Below are 22619 nucleotides of genomic sequence, written 5' to 3' on the forward strand. Positions count from 1 at the left end.
TATAACCCTGGATTATTTTTATACAATGAACAAGCAGTATCTCAGCTGCCACATCTCAGCATAAGCTTTGAGGTGAATAATTATTTTGTTTGCATGAAAAGCACAGGACAGGTTCATTCAATTCACCTTGATGAAATCTTCAAAATCAGATGAAAGCTTGCCCTCTCATCACAACCTACTACTTTAGCTTCATTCTTCAAAGAAGATGACAATTAAAATCACCCGTTAAGACTTCAAACAAATCTCAGGTGCATGTTATTTTAATTTGAAGATTGAAGTAGTAAAGAAGGAATGATGCGAATTATAATTAATGATTTTTAATCACTCTATAATCACTCTACAACAAATCACTTTTTAATCACTCTACAACATCAGAAAGGTCCGACCCTTCCTATCTGAACATACAGCTCAACTCATTGTTCAAGCTCTTGTCCTCTCCAAACTGGACTATTGCAACTCTCTGCTAGCCGGGCTACCAGCTAGTTCTATCAAACCTCTTCAGCTGCTTCAGAACGCAGCAGCACGAGTGGTCTTTGATGAACCCAAAAGAGCACATGTCACTCCGCTACTCACCCGTTTGCACTGGCTTCCAGTTGCTGCCCGCATCAAATTCAAAGCTCTGATGTTTGCTTACAAAGTGACCTCTGGCTTTGCTCCTTCGTATCTGCTCTCACTTCTGCAGATATATGTGCCCTCCAGAAACTTGCGTTCTGTGAATGAACGTCGCCTCATTGTTCCATCCCAAAGAGGGAAGAAATCACTTTCCCGAACTCTCACATTCAATCTGCCCAGTTGGTGGAATGAGCTTCCTAACTACATCAGAACAGCAGAGTCACTTGCTGTCTTCAAGAAACGACTAAAAACGCAACTGTTTAGTCTCCACTTTTCCTCCTAATCTGCAATTGCCTCTCTGGCTATACCACTAACTGAGCCCTCTTTCTCTCTCTCTCCCTCTCTCTCTCTCTATTAAAAAAAAAAAAAAAAAAAAAAATTTCTACTAATGTTTTGCTTCTTAGACTTTTACACGCCTGAAACTTGTCTATAGCGCTTGTTCACTGCTGCTCTTATAGTTGTGTAAATTGCTTCCTTGTCCTCATTTGTAAGTCGCTTTGGATAAAAGCGTCTGCTAAATGACTAAATGTAAATTTTTGTGAACATTAATACATAAGATTGACCCAGTGAGTCATACCATCTGACCTTTCCTACTTCAAGGTCAGAATAGTTCAAATGAAAACAGTGTACTCACCATTTATTTACCCTTACATGGTTCTTTATGTGCATTCTTTTTTCTGTTGAACACAAAATGAGATATTTTGATAAATGTTAGAATCTTGTAACCATTGACTTGCATATAAGAAAAGCAAATAGGCCTACCATGTATATTAACATTTACAACATTTTCCAAAATAATTTGTTGCATTCAACAAAGCTCAAACAGGTTTGGGACAAGTGAAGGATGAGTAAATGATGACAGAATCTTCAGTTTTTGAAATATAATATTGCAAAATCCACTTTTTGGAGAACAGCGCCACCTCCTGGTTAAAGATACAGCATAAACAGAGGGTGTTTTAGTACTCAATTTCAATTAAGTCACTGATTGGTATTTTTTTCTAAACAGAGCCTATTAAGCTTATTCTGCAAAGTAAAATTAAGCTTATCAACACTGAATTTATTCAATCGAAAGTAAAAACAGTAATGTAGACTAATACAATAGGCTAATAAAATATAATAATATATTAAAATGAAATTATTTCGAATATAAAAATAAAGAAAACACGTTTATAATAATAATAAAATTTGTAATTATTGCAAAGATGACATTTCAATATGATTAATCCATCCTCAGTGCCACGTCATCCTTCAGAAATAATTATAATATGCTGATTGTAAACTCAATAAACATGTTCTGCTTGATAATTTTGAGGACACCATAATTCATCATTTAGAACTCTTTTTATCCATATAGCCTATTCAAAACATCAGAATCTACTTGAAATACATTTAAATGCCATTTCAGTGGAAGATATTTAACATTAACTTTGCTATTATTATTTTATTTTGAAGTGCACTTCCACAAAAGCATCACGCAAAATGCATCTGCTAAAAAAGATTATGCCTATAAATATTAGTCAAATCCCGGCATCCCTTCCTCATTCCTAGCAGCGAATGCAGTTTCATTCAGAATCCCACTTCCTCATCAGCCTGCAGCTCGTCTCTCATTGGCTAACCGCTGTGTCCAAACGCCCCGCCTCCTCTGTGGCTCCGCGTCCTCTACCCTGCACCCAGTGCACTCAGCTGTTCCATCGAGAGACATCTCCTCCCCACTGGCTGCTAATGCAGCAAATGGAGCTGCTCAACTAACAGACATTGGTCAGCTCTCTACACCCAGAAGTACCAGAACAACATCAGCACAGGGTGTGGGTTTAACTGTGGGTAAGTGTATATTATATTACATTGCTCAATATCATTCAGAGATTTATATTTTAAAGCTGAAGTGATTGGTTGCTTAACTAAGAGGACATAAGCATTGATGTTTGTGCTGTGGTTAGAAGATCTAGATGTTTACTTTACTGCACTGAAGTCTCAGGGAGTGTTGAGTCTACACAGACTAAATGTGTATGTGCAAATCCTTCCATGTGAGGCGGGACAGTGGTGCAGGAAATCAGAGTCATATGATAGCCAGACATTGAGAGCAGATCAGCAGAAAAACAACAGAAACATGTTGAGGTTGTGACTGAGTTCAACTTAGTGCTGGATTTAGGTCAGCGATTTTAAGCAGCCGTGTGACTTTTATTTTATATCAGAATATGAATGTTTATGCTGATTATTAGTTATGTTAAACAGAAAGGATTGCATTCGATGTGAATTATTCATTGGGTATAAAGTGTTGTATGTATGTGTGTTGACTGAAAAACAGGTACATTCATTTAGACCCTGAAGGGGGATTTGGAGTGGCAGTCATGTATTCCCCTCAGAGTCTTCACCGATGGGGCATCACACATAGCGAAAGTATGGAGCGTTTGGCCTACAGTCAAGGTAAGCTTTCACAAATCTAAAATATTATGTTAAAATACACAATGTGGAACTGTAGACCTACACTTTTTTAGCTAGAACAGTGTGGTGGTGACACCCATAGTCTATGAGGAGAATAATGAGGACTCAGCACTATTGAGCTGGTTGTGAGTTGAGGCTGTTGGTGTTTGGATTCCTACTGTTTGTTTTTAATCTTGCACTAATGCTTTGCGTCGTTATTACTCACACTGAAGTTGTCTTCTTTATCTTTCTGTGCTACAAATGAAGAAGGTTGCATACATTCATGATCAGCATGCTTTAAGAAATGCTTTATGCAAAATAATGCACATTCTGTGTTAGGCCCAAGTGATGCGCACACCGTAGGGGTTAGGAAAAATCGGTCAGCATTCCTGATTTAATACTTTAATATTGCGTTAACAAAAAGGTGGCTGGTTTTCGATGGTTTGAGTCCCAGCTGGGCCAGGAGGCATTTCTGTGGGTAAACAAAATTGGCTGTATACTTATATACTATAGTGGATAAGTATGTGTGAATGCAAGAGTCTATGGGTGTTTCCCAGTACTGGGAAGGGCATCCGCTGCATAAAAAAATATCCCAGTAATTGGCGGTTAGTTCTGCTGTGGTGACTTGATAAATCAGGGATTAAGCTGAAGGATAGTGAGTGAGTGATCTCCACTATTGGTCTTTGGTTAAGGCGTTAATAAAACAATTAATTAGTGCAACCACAGAACCTGTGAGAAAACAATATAAGAAGAAATGTGAGGTAAATATACCTGTTGTGTACATTAGAAAAGCAAGTTATCAGATTCATATTATTGTCACTGTCATCTGGAGATAAACTTATCAACTGATTTAAACAGCAACATTATACAAATTAGTGTGCATTGTCTGGGCAAAGCAGAGTGAACTGTAATACTGAGGAGTCATACACAAACACAGAGAGTGTTTTCCACCAAACTCGGTTGTATATCCTTGAACATGGGACCATTCTGTGATACGGTTGCTTCTTTTTTCAAAAGCTTAATGCTATTCTATTATAGACTAGAGTGATAAGATTTGCAAAATTTGTTTTGTGGTAAGAAAATGACAAAAAGGCATGCAGTACAGCAAGAAAACACACTTGCGAGTAATTAATGACTGAAATTATTTTTTTCTCTTTAAGGTTCAGACACATTTACTTTTGTTTGGTTATTCAATCGATTTTTGTTAATTGTTTGATTGACAAAATGCAGTCGTTTCAGTTGGAATCCCTATGACTGGGAGTTTAGTGTTAGGGTGAAAAGTTGGTTATGCTTGTCATATGTAACAGAAAGTAGTTTATTTTGAAGGTTGCCTTTCTGTCCTATTCAACACCTCTTCACTGTTGACACATTTGTTTATACCTGTGACCGCACCATTTGGCTAGTTGATGGTGACAAGCAGGTTTGGCTTCACTAAACAGTTAATCTGTCGCTTAATCTTTCACTTTGTTAAAAAGAGATGAGTTGTTCAAAAGTGAAAAATATATAATTTATTTAAATTTGCAAGCTAACAAAATTAAAAAACTTAATTTCCAACACCATAGCGTTAAATTTGTTAGCATGCAAATTTGTTTTCAAGTGTTTTTCAAATATTATCCATGAGCATCCACACAGAAAATGTCTGTGTAATCCACTGGAGAACAAGTATTAGTAAACATTTTTCATCTTGTGTAGCCCTTGCATAACTTGACACAGTATGACAAATCTAGCAAACTGCAGATCACCCAAACAATGGGGGTAAAACAGTCATCCACCATCTTAAGACTGAATTTTTCATATCTCAGTGGTTTTTAAAGGCTGCATTTTTTTTCATAATTCACACTACAACTATAAAAAACGTGTTTCTAGATCAACTTTGGAAAGTTAAAACTAAAACTCAAGCATGGAAGGCCTTAGATAATTAATTTGATGAAAGCAGTCACTTGCTTCATGTTAGTGAATATAAATCAGTGCATGAGTGGTGAACAAAAAAGATTTGTTTAGAATTTTCTTAATGTCCCTCATAAGTCCAGTAATAGTTTGTATCAACAGTGATATTGCTGGTTATGTCATAATTGTGTAAATGAAATACTTCATCATAGTTCAGGACAATGTTCCATACAGGCGGTAGAGGGTAGTATATCCATACTCTCCCCCTGAATTACGTCTTTTTTTAATCGTTATGACACCACCCCTTTGCTGCAGACGGATCGTGCAGGAGTGCTCGGGTGTAAACAAATCTACAATCTATCCATTTGTTCTCCAAAGATATCATGATCATATGAATGGAAAACACACGTCGCCTCTGGGGCGTTGACAAGGAGCATCACAAGGGAAAGCGCTCGAGCTGCGGCCGTCCAGCGTTTATCAATGCCGCTCAACACATCACCGCCCTGGCTGTTAGGTGAAGCGTTATCTTAAATTGTGTGAGATTCACTTTCACGATGGCGACACCTGCAGAACAGGACCTTGTGTTGGCGGAAGCAGAGGGCAACAAAGAGAGAGCGCAAGTGTTCGGGATCCTCAGATTGCAGGAGGATAAATCGGCCGGCGAGAAAGCGAGCAGCCCTGCCATGAAATCTGGAGACGGGAGATGGCAGGCGCCCATATTCGCGCTAGCCAGAAAGGCTTCAGAAACCTTCTCTGGTGGCATTCACGTCCTTCCCAAAGTGACAGAGCCTAAAACGTCGCCTTTTACCGAAGAATGGGGTGCCAGGGGTAGGTTGTGGGCGACATTAATGTCTGAGGCTGCTGTCGGGATTCAGTTATTCAGATGCGGTCTGTGTGTATGGCAAGCCGTATTATCATTTATAGCCTACTTTAAACCTTACTAGAATATTTTTGCCAGCTCAGTGAGTCAGTTGCCATTATTACTATTATTCATTAGCATTCAAACAGCTAGACAGCTATCTACAAACAACTCTTTTCCATTTAGTTATTTGTAAGCTGTTTATGAGTGAAAAGGCTATTGAAATTGTTGCTAATATGCTTACCAATTGTGCTAGTAGCATTTATGAGATACTGTATCATTGCTACACACGTTATTTAATTATTTCTGAAAAAAAAGCTTACAATGACTCAATAATAAATACTGAAATAACGCCTATTGTGATAAAAAAACAAGCAGAATTAATGATTTGTAGTAAAATTGAAGATAGTTGTTGTGTGGTAATCATTATCTGCTTAAGTCATGACGTATAGAATAACAGTTATCATTACTGTTTCTGGTCCAAGCCGCTATTCGCTTGTATCGAGAAAATATTAGTTTTTGACCACTTTTTAGTCATATCAGACATTAAAGTGAATTTTAGATCAAATCATGGTGTAAACATCAATCTCTGGACATGCTGCATCACGTACACCAATATTTTAATAATATATAAAAAATTAATTACTTTCTGGCCATCTGATATGGGTTTCTATCTAGCTATCTGTCTGTCTGTCTGTCTGTCTGTCTGTCTATCTATCTATTTATATATCCATCCATCTATCTATCTATCCATCCATCTATCCATCAATCTATCCATCTATCCGTCCGTCCGTCCATTTGGCTATCATTCTATCTATCTAATGAAAGGGATTTTGGAAAATATTACAGTGCTTTGTAAACATTTATTATTACCAATTGTTGAGCCTCTACATACAGTTTGATAGATCACTTAGACCCGGTAGCTGCTTTGCGCGACATCACACTTAACAAGCAAACTACTCAGTTGGCTCACACAGAATCTGCACCCGCAGAAATCTGGAGAGACTCCACAGATTTTATGTTACTTTCAGTAATATTATTCATCATTAATATTTTGATGATTTCTGTACAATATAATTTAAGTAATATTTTCTGTCTATTAGTGGATGTATTACATTAGAGACTTTAGCGGGTCGCAGACCTCCTTTATTTTCACAATCCTTTACTTGCAAATATCTGCAGATTTTTTTTACAAAGTTCTGTGCAGAAATAGCAAAAATTGTCAACGGATTCTGTCTGGCCATACTTATCAGTCATTTATAAATCACTAAACCCCAAATTAAACCATTGTATGTTAATGCACACTAACAGTCAAATCCACAGCCATTCAAAGTATAAGTTACAAAGTATACATAAGAATATTGTAATACTTTGGGATTAACAGTATCAAAAATAGTTACTAGGTAGTTTTTAGCAACATGTTAAAATGGCTTGCCATACAACATTTTCTGACTGATGTCATAATGGCATGATGTCATGGAGAGTGCCTTGTTGGTTTGTTTTCATATGGGCATTTAGTAAATCCTACATCTGTAAATGTTCTAAGGGAATAAAACATAATTTACTTAATAGGAACTGACCGACATAAAAAGGAAGTATATATTAGCACAGCGCCAGTGTGCTTGTTAGACAGAGACAGTTTGAATATGTTTGCATAAGAAGTATTGATTAGCCTGATGGGTAAAACTGGGTCCAATGTATCACAGATAAGTCGAAACTGATACGTACTTCAATTTGTGAAGTATCTGTCGTTGAAGCAGGAAATATAAAAAGTGAAATGTCCTGTGAAGCACTGATGAAATACACACTACAGTCAAAGGGTTTTAAAGGGGTAGTTCACCTAAAACATGTCAATTTACTTACCCTTCACTTGGGTTTATTTTGCATTCACTTGGGTTTATTTTGTCTGTAAACAAATACTATGGAAATCAATGGTTGCATGTTTTCTTTTTGTAATTTAAAAATCATCTTGTGTTTAATGGAAGAAAGATACTCAATTAGGTTTGGAACACGTGAAGGGAGAGTAAATTATGGCAGAATTTCAGTTTTGGGTGAACTATCCCTTTAAGGATTTGTTAAAATTTAATCTCATCCATGCAAAGGGTGGTCACATGCTAGTCTTAAGGAAACAGCCAGAGGTTGAAGTGCTGGGATGAGTTTTCAGTGTGTTCTTCTTTAGGTTATGTAATGTTTTGCTATGACACATTTGTCTGTGCGCTGTGTCTTCCAGCCTTTCGGGATCCCATGGCAATGGAGCGAGCAAACTTGCTCAATATGGCTAAACTCAGCATCAAAGGCCTGATCGAGTCAGCTCTGAGCTTCGGACGAACTCTGGACTCTGACTATCCGCCTCTGCAACAGTTCTTTGTTGTCATGGAGCATTGCCTGAAACATGGCCTCAAGGGTATGTTCAACCATCATCACACAGCCAACAACCAGGAACCATCTGCTAAGTAGTTAGACACAACATTACAATCATTTCATTCTTTTATGATTTCTAATTGGTATTTTAGCTACTGTGTTTTTTGGAGTCTCCTATTCCAAAGTAACTTGTATAATGGAATTAACATCCAGTAAGCAAAACAAGCGTAAAGCATGCATAAAGATGCGTTCAAATGAGAGACGTTTGAGTATTTTTTATTTACTTTTATAAGTATGGGTATTTCCCACATACAAGTTTCAGTTTCACTTTTAACACTTATTCAAATGTAACCTTAATATCAATGTTGTTGCTAGTGAATGCCACTTCCCTTTCTGTTTGTTTTACATTAACATTTATATAAACTTTTATCCTAAGCAGCTAACATATATACATAATAGAAGTAGGCAAAACAAAAAAGAACATTATGTCAGGACTATGACAATTCTCAGTTGAGTCTAATGCAGAATATAAAGTTAGATGGATAAAAAAAGATGTAGTAGAGTTAGTATAGAAGGTCGACATTAAAAAGATCTTTAGCTGATTTTTGAGAGTGGCTAGAGATTCAGACAACCCAAACTATTACAAAACCTAGCAGTTGGTCTACTGCATTACACAGAGCAAGTTTTTTTGGAAGATTTGTTTTTATCCATTTTTATGACGGGACAGCAGCTAGAGAGAAAGCAAATTTTGGAGAGGAAGTGATGTGATTTGGAAAGGTTCATGAGCTGGGACTCTTAATTCAGGATCTCCAAAGCACAATGATGCTATAAGTTGGCGCTCCATTTAGCAAGTTTTTTTTTAAGTACATTAAAAAATATTATTATTATTATTATTTTATTTATTATTATTTTTTTTTAATAATAATAGAACATATTAGATGAAAACAAAAGAGAGTGATAGTGTTAGATTAAATGCAGGCAGAACCAGGGTGCAAATTCCAGGGATTGACCTTCCGTAATTAATGCTTGATCCCCCTCTCGAAGGGCTCCAAAACAACATGTTTAGGGGTGGGGGGGGTGGGGTTATGTCCTCTAAATAGTGAGAAATAGTTTGCTTGATATGTATCTTAAATAATAATATTAATAATTAAAATAATAGATAATATAAACACATTTGACCACCCCTATATTAGTCCATACCGTTGTGAATGCATAATCACACCAATCTCCACCACACCAAGATCTGCAGCACTGATGGACATCATACGTGTTCATGGGACACTTTTCTTGTAAAACAGTAGTTTGTTTCTATGTACAACCTAAAAGTAAAGTAAAATGAGCCACATAGTTTGTAGAGTTTGACTTATGGTAACTTCTGAAATAGCTAATCAGAGGATACTGTAGGTCAGAATGCTGTAAATATCCAAGAAACAATGAAAACTTAAATGAAAAAATATACGATTGTCAATGTATATTTCACACCCTGGGCAGAACTATGGCTTTATCTTTTTGTTGTTAAACCTGTTTAACTTATGGATTACATTTCATTTAGGACTACTGGTAGCCTATTAGATGTATTATTTCTAATTAAATTCTTGGATTTTATCTATTTTATTAGCTTTTTTTAAACAACAATGCACACTCATGTGACAAATGTTTCATAAAAACTGTTAACTTGCTGTTAAGTATATTTTCCATAAATGTATGCTAGTGCTATTATTAGGAACAAGACAGATAGCAGTAAGTGTTATGCCATGTTTATTTATAATAGGAAAAGAAAATAAGGAGATGCGTGTTTTATTCATTCTCAGATGACAGATCATCTGACGTTCTTGTCCACTGAGCCAGCGCTGCACTAAACTTGAATATTTCCTTAAGTGATGTTTCTTCAAAGCACTGTGTGCCAGATTTTGACATGGAGCTGTTTAACAAACATATTTGTCTCTATTTCTCAGTGAAGAAATCGTTTCTTGGATACAACAAGTCATTGTGGGGGCCTCTGGAGATGGTGGAGAAGCTTTGCCCAGAAGCAGGAGAAATCGCAGCCAGTGTACGAGACCTTCCTGGCCTGAAGTATGTGCAGCACTAAACACCATTATTGGCCTTAAAGTTACACTGATTATTGTGCTTGCAAATCTGGAGGACTTCATTTGGTCTAAATGAACCATCCAAAGACTCCAATACAAAGTGGAGTTCACTATTAAAAACATTTATTTAAAAACGCTTGTTTTCTCACACCCAATCCTCAGCATACCAAGAGACGTGCTATTTAAAATAGGGAAGTGCAAATTTCAGTTCTAGTTCCCTGACAAAACTGAAACTTGCAACTGTAAGTAAAGCCTATTTCCAAACTCATGCATATCACTGTTAGTCTATGCCTGTCTGTCTGTCTCTCTGCCTGTTTGTCTGTCTCTCTGAGTGACTACGTTTACATGGACATCAGTAATCAAATTATCTGCCCTAATCTAATTAAGACAATAATAAGATTAAGGCGTTTACATTTTTAATACACATACACATACAGGCAGTTGCATTTTTAATGTTTCTTTCATGATCCCGTTTTACATGTTATAGCACCTACTTAGATGAACGTCATTGTGTCACCGCGCTATCTGCATTTCCTCCGGAGTTTAATGTAATTTCGGGTGTTTCATTATTAATTTGTTGACTGTAACTGCAGTTTGGCACTTTGATTTTCATTCGGGCATGCCCCCTGTGACAAACGAGATATTGGATGCAACTATAAACTGCTGTAAGACTGTTGTTTTAATGGAAGTTCACACCGCATGCTGAATGGAAGAAAAAAAAAACTATTTCACGATGCAGGTGTCTCTCTCGGTAGGCGCAAAGAGTGTCAAACAGCCGTGTGTGTGTGTGTGTGTGGGTGTGTGTGTGGACTATCCTGTCGCAAAACACATCGAAAAGCCCTACATGATGTTAATAGTTCGATTAAGGTGTTTACATGTCTGTGCTGCACTTCAATAATGTGACTAAAATCAGCATACAGTACTTCATGTCTTAATTCGATTTCTCTTTAGTTCGATTATGACCTTAATCAGATTAAATTAATTAAAAATCACTGTTTACATTGTAGACTCTTTATCAGAGTTTTGTCTTAATCGCATTAAATTCGAATTATTGGTGTCCATGTAAACGTAGTCAGTGTCTGTATGTCTGTTTTTCTGTCTGTCAGTTTATTGACTTGACTGTAAAAATACAACATTGCCAAAGCTTGCAATAAATATGGAAAACATAATAACAACAAAAGATGAAAGTAATGTAATAGAAAATAAAGAGAGGGAAAAACTTCATAACAATTTAAACTTAAACAAACAGTTCAACACATAAGAACGTGTGAACTATTCATACCACAATGTTTCACATATAAACACACACAGCCTAAAGGTCACTGTGGTAGACAGGTGGGAAACACAATGAGGTCAGACATTACACGCACATTCACCTGCTGTCTCTCACTGGCATATCCACTATTTAGATGTTCCTCTTTTGTTATGCCTATAAAATTCTTTATAATGTTTTTTATTTGTTGATGTATACGTAGGTCTGATTGATTTTAAAGAGTTGATCTATTGCTGTTTCATTCATTCAGAGTTATTTGCACTGCTCAAGCATGGGTCAAGGTTAAAATAAAATAAAAGATTTAGAGGTAACAGATTTTCCAAAAAATCTACTTCCATGAACTAGTTTTTCAAAGAAAATAATTTTTTTTTCTTTCGAGTCTGACTATTGGTTACATCACTAATACCTTGTTTACACTAGTACGTTTTAGATTAAAACGGGTGTTTTAGAATGAAAACGATCCGCGTTCACACTAGCGTTTCACCCAGCGTTTCTGAACAACTCTCCCTCCACAATACACCGCTGGAAACGCACATCACGTAACCACACACACAATCTCTGGCATGCACTGCAGCATGCTTTGAGCACATATGAGAGCTGTGCACGTCGGACTGTTCATCAAGGATCTACCGCTGGATCTAATCTCACTATATTTGTTAAACGTGATATTTAATTCGTCTGGTTGTCTCTATCTAACGACATATTCCCCGACTTTGGTCTTTTAAATCTGTTACTTGTTCTCAAGTAACGTGTTCTGACTGAGCGCAAAGATGAGGTAGGATAATATATTCATTAATGTAACCGCGTGCACTGATTCCGCACATTTGACTGATTTGCTCGCCTTTATTTTCTCTATTGTATAAACTTACTGTACGTTATACTTTTATAATGATCATTATTGATTATTAAAACTGATATTCAATGAAAGAGAGGGTGTTTCATATTTTCAATGAAAATAAAAGGAGGCAGTAATGTTATCAGCTCCGTTTTGTTATAAATATGCATGAAGATGAGGATCATATTATGCAGCACGATGCCTCAACATTTCTGCTGTCTGTTAAGTTGATATCAAAATGAAAGTAGTCAGTTCCTCACATCATGTTTTCATTTTATTGTAAAGATAACAACATAGCCAGGGTGATGTGAATGACTTTATAAAGTACACACTTGGGAGTTTGTTTTCCATATCAAACGTAGGAGAGGATGCAGGACTGAACTGTGTGTAGGCTACTTAATATTGAGGAAAAGCCCCAATCAGAGAGGCGAATGTCTGCAGCCCCGCCTCCGTTTTCAGATGTCTCCGTTTTCCCCCATCCACACTGAGACGGAGCAGCAGCGTTTTAGAATGAAAACAGCCTCTCCAGCGTTTTCAGGGCTCGAAAACTCTGGCGTAGTGTGGACGGATGGCGTAACTGTAGCAAAACTTATGCGTTTTAAAACGAAAACCCATTAGTGCTACAGAGGATTTGGCTTAGAATGAGTCAAAAAAGTGTGCTTTTGGATGCAAGGCAAAGCTGATCTTGTTTAGCCATACTTAATTTAACCCTTTAACATGTAGGTTGTTCAAAAACATTCAAAAACTTTTCAGAGACAATATGGACGCAGGGCATGATAATTCCCCTTTAAATTGGTTACAGTGACGAGGAAAGTGCACTTCTTTCTGTCTATCTCTCTGTTTGTCTGTCCAATGCTGAACTTGTTTGTGTTTTTCAGGACTCCTCTGGGCAGAGCCAGAGCGTGGCTGAGACTGGCACTGATGCAGAAGAAATTAGCCGATTACCTTCGCCTCCTCATCACCAGGAAAGACATACTCAGGTTAGTATTTTCCCCTTCCTGTACCTGTCTTGGGTAACCTTCCGTTGTCACAATAGTTGTGGTGGAGCGTTAGTGATTAGAGAAGTGATAAGAGCAGCCTCAGACAAACTAGTCTTGCGTTTCCTCCTCAGTGACCTGTGTTTACTAGGGGCGTCTTCATCACATGTAGCCCTCTAATAAAAGCACTTCTGCTGCTGCTGACAGTTGACAAATAGTATGTAATGTATGTTACCATTGAAAAGTGGTCAGTAAGACTTTTTAAAAGTCTTGTATACTCACCAAGTATTTATAAATAATCATTTATAAATAATGATTTGTTTGACGGCAAAGATAATGTATCATCTTTATTACTTCAGTCTTCAGTGGAGCTTTTAGAAATCGTCCTAATATGATGATTTGGCATTTAAGAAACATTTTTTATTATTATTGTATTTATCTATTGCTTTATTGCTTTATTTTTGAAAGCATGTGTTCTGCTTAGATTTTTTTTGGTGGAAACAGTAATTTGTTGTTTCTGTATTATTACAAATACCACATTTTATTAATTTAATGCATCCTTGTGAAATTAAATAAATGCTAAATCATTTGAATGGAATTAGATGTTATTCTTTTCGTTTTTTTTTTATCATTTACTTTTTTGTATTTATATTATTATTATTATTAATAATAATTTGCTCATTATGTCTACTTTAAAAAAATGAATATTACTAAATAAAATCTTAGTAAAACAGTACTGAATTCTCACATTTATATAAATGTAATCAATACTTAACTTGATGAAAAATGAGTTCTTGGTACACTGTAAAAAATGCTGGGTTCCACACAATCGGTTTGTGTTTTGACAACATGAAGGAATTAAGTTTCTACTAAATTAAGTGGATTGAACATAAAACAATTTAGTTGTCCCAAAAAACCCTGCAATAGTTGTGTTGTTTCAGCTCATTTTAAATAAGTATTATAAGTAATACGTATTCAATTTTATTGTGCATCAGACAGGCAATTTTAATATATTAGAAACTCAAAAGATTCTACATAATACAATTCTTTGCAATGAAACAAATCAGCACATTGGATTTTCAGTTTTATCGATATGAGGCAAAGATATTTAAGATTAACTAGATCATTCTATAGTTAATTTTTTAGAGAAATTCGACAGTTTTTAAAAGTGGTCATATCATCATAACTGAGTCAAAGTTATGCTCAACTGCAGTATCTGTATGTTTGCTTTAAAGGGCACTCTTTTGTAAGCTGTTTGGACAGAACTGTCTTTATGTAGTGTATCCACTGTCATATTAGAGTGATATAAACCCAATAAGTCTCTTTTTAAATTCCTGACGTTTTCTCACCCACTGAATTGATTGACAAATAACATGTATACACATGTCCACAGAACTTTTTATTTTTGCAGAGAAACTGTGATTAAAATATTTGTTTCAACTATCAGTGAGTTTTATAAGTGTAAAACGTTTTTAAATCAGAGCATCTTTGTAATAAAGACAGTAAAATTGTTATGTAATTCTTAACCGCTATAATCACTACGGCCGCATGGTGTCAGTAAATGCTAATATGTGTGTGTACTGCAAACAGCATTTGTGTGAGACTCATTGTTTCAGAAAGGCTTGAATAAACTCCAACACAAATACACGAAATTGACTTACTTGATATTTTTGACAAATGAGCTGCATTTCAGCTTCATCCATGTCTGTCTCTGTCACTGTGCTGTTTATCTGGTGTAACCCATGATGAGAAGCAGACATGCATGTGGGAACGGTGGGTGGGGTGAAGCAGTTCATTTGCATTTAAAGCCACAGGCTACAAAAACAGCTACGCTGTATTCAGACACCAAAATGGGCCGATTCTGGAGGCTATAATAAATTATCTGATGGGTATTTTAAGCTGAAACTTTACAGACACATTCTGGAGACACCAAAGGCTTATCTTACATCCTATAAAAGGGGTAAAATAGGTGCCCTTTAATACTTAAATGAGTATTTGTGTGTATTTGCAGTGAGTTTTATGAGAGCTCAGCGGTGATGCTGGAGGAGGAAGGCGCTGTCATTGTTGGGCTCCTGGTGGGACTCAACGTCATTGATGCAAACTTGTGTGTGAAGGGTGAAGACCTCGATACGCAAGTATGAACATTGTGCATTGACCATTTTTAACACCCCGACATTTGCTTCTGTTTGAGAAATGCTAATGTCAAGCACTGGAATCCGCAGGTTGGCGTAATAGACTTCTCCATGTACTTGAAGAATGACATTGATGACTACAGAAGTGAAGAAAGGTAGAAAGTATACTTGGTAGACAGCATATTTTAAATTAAACGGACAGTTAGTGAATAATTTTTATCACATTAACTTGTTATAATTACTTTATAGTATTCTTTATAAATAACCATTGGAAATATGTTTTAAATAGGAATGGACAGATTGCAGCTATTTTGGATCAGAAGAACTATGTTGAAGAATTAAATAGGCAGCTGAAGTAAGTTCATCCTCTTTAAAATAAAAAAGGATAGGTGATGAATAGTATTTTGTGAATGCTTGTTTCCCCCACTATATAATAAATCAAAGATAATTGTGACTTAATCTCAATTTCTTGTAATTGTGAAATTAAATACGCAAATGCATGCTACAATTGGAATTGTGAGGCAACTTTTTTTCTCACAATTACGAGTGTCTTTTTTTTGTCTTAACTAAAATTGTGAGACTTAGCAGTTTCATAATAAAAGTCAGTATTATGAGAAAGTCACAATTACCTTTACTTATTTTGTTATTCAGTAGGAGAATCAGGTTATATTTTGTAGTACTAATGACTGGCATATAAAAACAGGTGAAATTATTTTACCCAAAATATCTTTACATTTTGTTCAAAGTTCTACAGTGCAAGGCTTGCAGGGACGTGTGGAGTCATTAGAAAAAAACAACTCCAAACTCATAGAAGAGGTACTGTTTAAATTTACAAGTCATCACTTTTAAATAGAAATATTCAGTACTAACTTTACCATCTTTTTATTTACAGTTGGCAATAGCAAAAAACAACATAATCAAACTGCAGGAAGAAAACCACCAACTCCGAACAGAAAATTCTGTCATTCTAATGAAAGCACAACAACGGCTTGCGGTATTCTCATTTCTTTTAGATGTTTGTGTGTGTGTATACAATACTACGCTCTTCACAAATGCATTCATTAACATGCAAAAACATTTAAAAATGTTTAAATTATTATTCTAAAAACTACATTTAATTCTTTGACCTTTGGCAGTTTCAGGTTTGCAAAATTCCCCATACTAATATATAATATATACATATATGAGCAATATCACATTCGTAGCATGGCTGTATATTGGCACTGGTGGGAGGCATGCGTTGCCTTTGTGAGGCATGTTTTAGTGTCCCAGCAGTGACGATATACAGCCTTATCTCACTGCTACGAGTGTGGAATTGCGTTTATTCAACAGTTCGACGGCGTAATCGTGTATATAAAAATAAAATTAAACAAGTAGAATCTAAAAATCCTTTTGTATGAGAAACTACTTTCTTCCGCCATTCCTTCACATATACAGCTGATGTCAGAACAGCAGAAACCGTTGCTCAGTTTATAAATGTCACTTTATAGCTAGTGTTTGAAGGATTCTCTAGTGTACTGTCCAAAGTGTTGTTAAAACAGGTGATTTTGCTCACATTTTAAGATTATAAAGATGAACGGTATGAAATGCCATCAGTCTAGACAGGGGTCGAGGGTAACGCACATGAAGATTATTTCTGGGGCTGATTTAAACGTTGAAATATATGTCCATAGGTGCTCTATTTTTACTAAAGCTGTATTTTTGTAAATATTCAAGGGTCATTTGACTGTAATCTGTTTTATGCCACCTGTATTTTGTTGTACAAACACCTCTTCATGGCTTATTTTGCTAATATTTTGGCAAATTTTGCTAATATTCGATTAAATGGTTTCAGTAATAGATTTTACTCATATGCATATTATCTCCGAAATTATAAATATTTAAAATAGGCACTATCCTTAAAAATAAACTGCATAGTTGCAATGTAAACAACTACATTCTCGCCTATAAAGCCTCATAAGTACATTATGTTGTCCAACAGCTTCAATATTTGTAGTGAGTTTATTGACCTGCTGTCACTCTGTGTGGGTGGAGTAATACAGAAGGGTAAGGAGGCCTGATAAGTGCTGTTATTTGCACAATATCGCACGGCTATCAGATAATCAGATTTGAGAACCAGACAGAACAGTTGTGTGTGTGTGTATGTATATATATATTTATGTATATATATTTATGTATATATATACACACACTCACACACAGTTGAAGTCAGATTATTAGCCCCCCTGTTTATTTTTTTCCCCAATTTCTGTTTAACGGAGAGATTTAAAAAAAAATTTGTTTCTAAACATTTCCTTTAAAAGATGCTAATGCTAAAAATGGTAGATTTCACAATCAAAATGCAAGCCGTATATTATAGTATATTCACTACTTTATATGATGCATGTCTTACACACTTCATTCAGGTTACCGAAGGAGATTTGAACTGTGAGTTGGACACGTACAAGCAGTCAAGGCAGGGCCTGGATGAAATGTACAACGAGGCGAGACGCCAACTCAAAGAGGAATGTCAGCTCCGGCAGGTGTGTGTTTATATAAAGAACCTGTGCCTGCTGTTCAGATTGTGTACTGGCATCAAGAAGAGGTCAAACCTGTTTCTGATTGTTTCTTATGTGCTCCAGGATGTGGAGAACGAGCTGGTTGTGCAGGTGAGCATGAAGCAGGAGATGGAGATGGCCATGAAACTGCTAGAAAAGGACATCCATGAAAAACAGGACACTCTGATTGGACTCCGGCACCAGTTAGATGAAGTAAAAGCCATCAATGTGGAGATGTACCAAAAAATGCAGGTAAAGACTTTTTGTAAAGCGATGTTCGCATGTTTGTGGTTGAAATGGCTTATGGTCAAGTTATTTATGTTTATTAACAGTCTTCAGACGACAGCATGAGACAGAAGAATGACATGATCGCACGATTGGAGGAGAAGACCAATCAGATTACGGCAACTATGAAGCAACTAGAGCAAAGGTGAGAAAAGCAGTTCCTAGTTGATTTTGGATCACGTCGAGCATAACAATTGGTTATCATACTCCTGAAATGCATTCAGAACAGATTCAAGTGTTTAAAAGTCATAATGAATTCAAAATTGACAGAATTTATTTATATTTTAGTTAGCTCACTGCACTATTTAACATTTGCACATTTAAAGTTTGCACATATTCATTGCACTGATTCATTTATTGAACTGTACATACCCACTGCACATGGACATTTGTAATTATGTTTATCTGCACACTCCTGATTATTAATAGCATCCTGTACATATATTCATTTATTGTAAATCTGTTCATAGCTAATACAACCTGTATATAATGTTGATAGTACATCCATCTGTAAATATCACCATAGTTTTTCTATAACTGCACTTTATAACTTATACCTGTATCCTGCACTTGCTGCTGTTGCACTGCTGGTTAGACCTAAACTGCATTTCGTTGCCTTGTACTTGTACATGTGTAATGACAATAAAGTTGAATCTAATCTAATCTAATCTAAGCTCACGTTGCTATTTTTGAGGTGGACAGTTAATCTAAATTTTAAAAGTTTACAGGCTTTCATTGACAGACTAGGAAATCGACATTAATTTTGTTTAGTTACAAGCAGTTCACACAATAGTGATCATAAGTTATTAATACTTGAATATTGTTACATATAACCATTTAAATATTCATATTGTTTGGTCAGATGTGTGTAGGGCTTTTCTTTTGTATAGACATTACTTTTACAGATTTATACTGATATTTATACAATGTAAATTTAAACCTTTATCTAATATATATATATATATATATTTTTAAGCTGTTTTATCAGATTTTTATACAAAATATAAGATTACAATATTATTCAAATGTTTAGTTGTTTAGATGTTTAGAATTTAAGAAATTGCTAATAATAAAAATGTCAGTCAAGATATAAATCTGCAAAAAAAATTAAACAAAACCACTGTTTCAACATTGATGATAACAAGAATTATTTATTTTTTGTATCAAATCAGGATACTAGAATGATTTTTATATGCACTTGTGACACTTAAGACTGAGTAATGATGGTGAAAATGTATCTTTAAATCACAAGAATAAATTACATTAATCAATTGAAGTCTTAGTTCACACAAACATACATATTTTTTAGTAAATCGCCATCTTGACTTACCAAACCCCTGAGATTTTCACTCATATTCAGAACACAAATTAAGATATTTTAGATGAGCTTGCTCATCTTTTATAGAAAGCAATAGTCCCAATACTTCCAAGGTCCATAAGACACCAAAAAAACCCTCCTCACATTAAATTTTTGTTTAATGTGTGCACAAAAGTATGCTCATAGCTTGATGGCATTCTGATTGAACCCCTGAAGCTATTTTGTCTGTTTAAGGGTGTTTTTTGGTACCTTTTCGTTTTTTTCTTTTGTACCTTGCGGTCTATGGAGGATGAGGGAGCTCCCAGATATCATCCAAAATCCAAACAAAGGGTTTGGTCAGGATGAGGAATTAGGAATTATTGACTAAATTTTCATTTTTGGGTGAACTGTCCCTTTAAATATGTCCTTGACGAGCATAAGGAATAAATATTACCAACCCCAAGCTTTTGTATAGCATACCAGTGCAAATGCATTTCAGGATGTGATATCTGCCTTCAGACAAAATCAAATGATTGGATATTGTTGGTTTCAGAACCATCAGTGCTTTTGTTTCATCAGTCAAACTGAATTTCCAAGGATCTACTAGTTTCTAGATACCCAATAGCATGCAAAGGACTTTGCATGCTTATGTTCTGAAGGCACATCGAATGGCTTTATCTCATCTAACCGCTCATCCTTTAGCATTTGTGTTCTTTTCTTGTGGTGATGTGGTGCTGTCATGTCCACTTCTCTGTCCACATGAATCATCCTTCCCTTTCTTCTCTGTTGATTTACCGCCATCGTATTTCTGATGTTTTATGACTGCACTGCTTAACAAGTTCTTAAAGCTCTGGGATGAATTTGAAATTCACTGATATTTACATCCTCTTTCCCCTTTTGTTCCCCTTTTCATTTCTTTGTTTTTTGTTTTATTTTTACTTCATCTTCTCCCTTCCTCTAATTCCATGTTTTTTTTTTTCCTCAATCAACAAACAGCGACAAAGATCTCCTCAGCCAGACAAGAACTCTTGCTATGTCATTTGTAAAATGCGCTAGCACAGATACTGAGCACCAATACAAGCTTGTCAAAGATATTTCCTTCTGATATTAGGATAAATTTGCTTTTCGATACTTAACATACTTGGTTGTGTGGCGATCCGCAGTGTTAATGATCGTTCTTCACTAGGCCCCTTTTAAAGTGCCCCTGTCGTGCTATTTTAAATGTCTTGTTTCTCTTTTGGAGGTCTTCTACAGTAGGTTTACATCTTTTAAGATCAAAAACAGGTTAATTTGATCATAATATACATTCCAGCATAACCGCTTTTCTCATAGTGCCTGAAATGGTTCATTTACGGATCTGGTCTCTCTAAACCCCGCCTTTCTGAGAGTCTACTGTTCTCTGATTGGTCAGATGACTCAGTCTGATTCTACTTGTTTACCATTTACAGTGCAAATCAGAATCTAAACGTGCATCACAATAACTGAATTTCAAATCCATAGGCTTCCTCTCCATTTGTAAACACAAGGTGCGTCCCAAATTGCATACTTCACTATTCTACACCATTTTGTAATAGTGTAAGTAGTGCGTTCACACTGAAAACTCTAAAAATAACAAGTGCACTTTAAATACTTGGATGGAGCACTTATTCAACCAGTAAAATAAAGTGTGTATTGTTGGACATTTAAAGCATTCAATGCGCCGCTGCTTTTGCTCACAAAGCGGAAGAGGCGGAGCTATCGGGTGCTCATGTCAGATTACTTATTTTGGATTGTGAACGCAAAATTCTTCTACGAGAGTGATTATACCGCCTTCCAATGGTGAATGCGGTAATACTAATGCGGCAGGTATTATTTGGCAGTTTGATCATTTATTTCACTAATATGGCAACCGTCAAACGTAATCAGGGACACGGTTTGAATTTCCGCTTAGTAAAAAAAAACATTAGTGTTCCATTTGGGACGACACTACATTCAAATACTATGCTGTTCAGCATGTAAGTGCATAGTGTGCCATTTGGTACGCAGCCACAGTGATGTTAACAGTAACAGTGGCTTTGCTTTTACTGTATAAATTCAAGCATATGCTGGCAAATTGTAATTACTTTCACAAAAAAAATTGCTTTCTTTTTATCTTTTTTACATGTTGAAAACACAACCTCTTCCAGGCCTCAGATATAACCACAGTGTTTGGGGGTCAAAGTGGAAGTTGTTCACAATAAGCCATTGATTTGTTACAAATCTGTATAGATCTGTGTTAAAACGTACAACTTGTTTCAGGCATTTTCGAATTATTATTATTATTTTTTTTTTGGGAAGCAATTACGTTTTTCATTTACTTTGATCTTTTATATTCACATATTGCTATGTTATACACTATATCATACAGTAGGTAATAGAAAAAAAGCATAATTGGGGCACTTTATTTAATGATGGTGACTGTTTTTCCACATACTATTTAGTGAGCAAATACTTCATGTGGTTCTCTAGCATAAATATGTACCTGTGACATTTAATAGTCAAAGAAACCACAAATATGACGTGTCTTTTATCACAGTCTTCAATAAATTCGATGTTTTCCACTACTTGTAACTGTTTACTTCTTTGTCGACAATATGTTACAATAAAAAGTAACCTGAACCATGAAATTTCCAACTCATTTCAACTTTCACAGCGCAGCATTTCTGTCATCTGGCTCTGTATTTGTTCGCGTTCTGTTGTGGCTGTTGAATTATGGCCATCTTTTGATTTTGTTACCCCTTTGTTTCAATACATTCCCGCCCATTCCATTACATTCAGAGCCGTAGTTTTACCCGGTTGGTTTGAATTACACCAGATTGCAGGATGCCGAGAGGGAACGGGCCGGTGCTGAAGACGGGGTGCGCAAATTCAAGCAGGACTTCACAAACAAAGCCGAAAGTCTCCAAAAGCAGATAGTCCAGAGAGAGAAGCAGATGTAAGTTTCGAGATGGCTAATTTCGAATAGAAGTAGACCAAAAGGATTAGTATTAGTATTGTATCAGTGTCTCATTTATTTGGAGGTAAACTGAATATTAATT

General features: G+C 35.8%; 1 protein-coding gene across 4 annotated transcripts in view; it reads left to right on the top strand.

Annotated features, from left to right (window-relative positions):
• Positions 1–2320: 2320 nt before the first annotated feature.
• rufy2 (RUN and FYVE domain containing 2) overlaps positions 2321–22619 on the top strand; it is a 27126-nt gene continuing 6827 nt past the window's right edge. The window contains exons 1-14 of one of the 4 annotated variants that reach the window (XM_056470646.1): positions 2321–2433; positions 2918–3036; positions 8010–8183; positions 10096–10213; positions 13214–13315; positions 15324–15447; positions 15535–15599; positions 15734–15799; positions 16191–16260; positions 16337–16438; positions 17850–17966; positions 18066–18233; positions 18314–18411; positions 22397–22516. In XM_056470646.1, the coding sequence (XP_056326621.1) occupies positions 2961–3036; positions 8010–8183; positions 10096–10213; positions 13214–13315; positions 15324–15447; positions 15535–15599; positions 15734–15799; positions 16191–16260; positions 16337–16438; positions 17850–17966; positions 18066–18233; positions 18314–18411; positions 22397–22516 (1400 nt within the window). In that variant the 5' untranslated portion in view covers positions 2321–2433; positions 2918–2960. Of the gene's footprint in view, positions 2434–2746; positions 2762–2917; positions 3037–5222; positions 5749–8009; positions 8184–10095; positions 10214–13213; positions 13316–15323; positions 15448–15534; positions 15600–15733; positions 15800–16190; positions 16261–16336; positions 16439–17849; positions 17967–18065; positions 18234–18313; positions 18412–20559; positions 22146–22396; positions 22517–22619 lie in introns of those variants that run through there. The other 3 variants (XM_056470647.1, XM_056470645.1, XM_056470648.1) reach the window with 3 other exon arrangements.

This window comes from Danio aesculapii, chromosome 13 (genome assembly GCF_903798145.1).
Source record: "Danio aesculapii chromosome 13, fDanAes4.1, whole genome shotgun sequence".
NCBI lineage: Eukaryota > Metazoa > Chordata > Actinopteri > Cypriniformes > Danionidae > Danio > Danio aesculapii.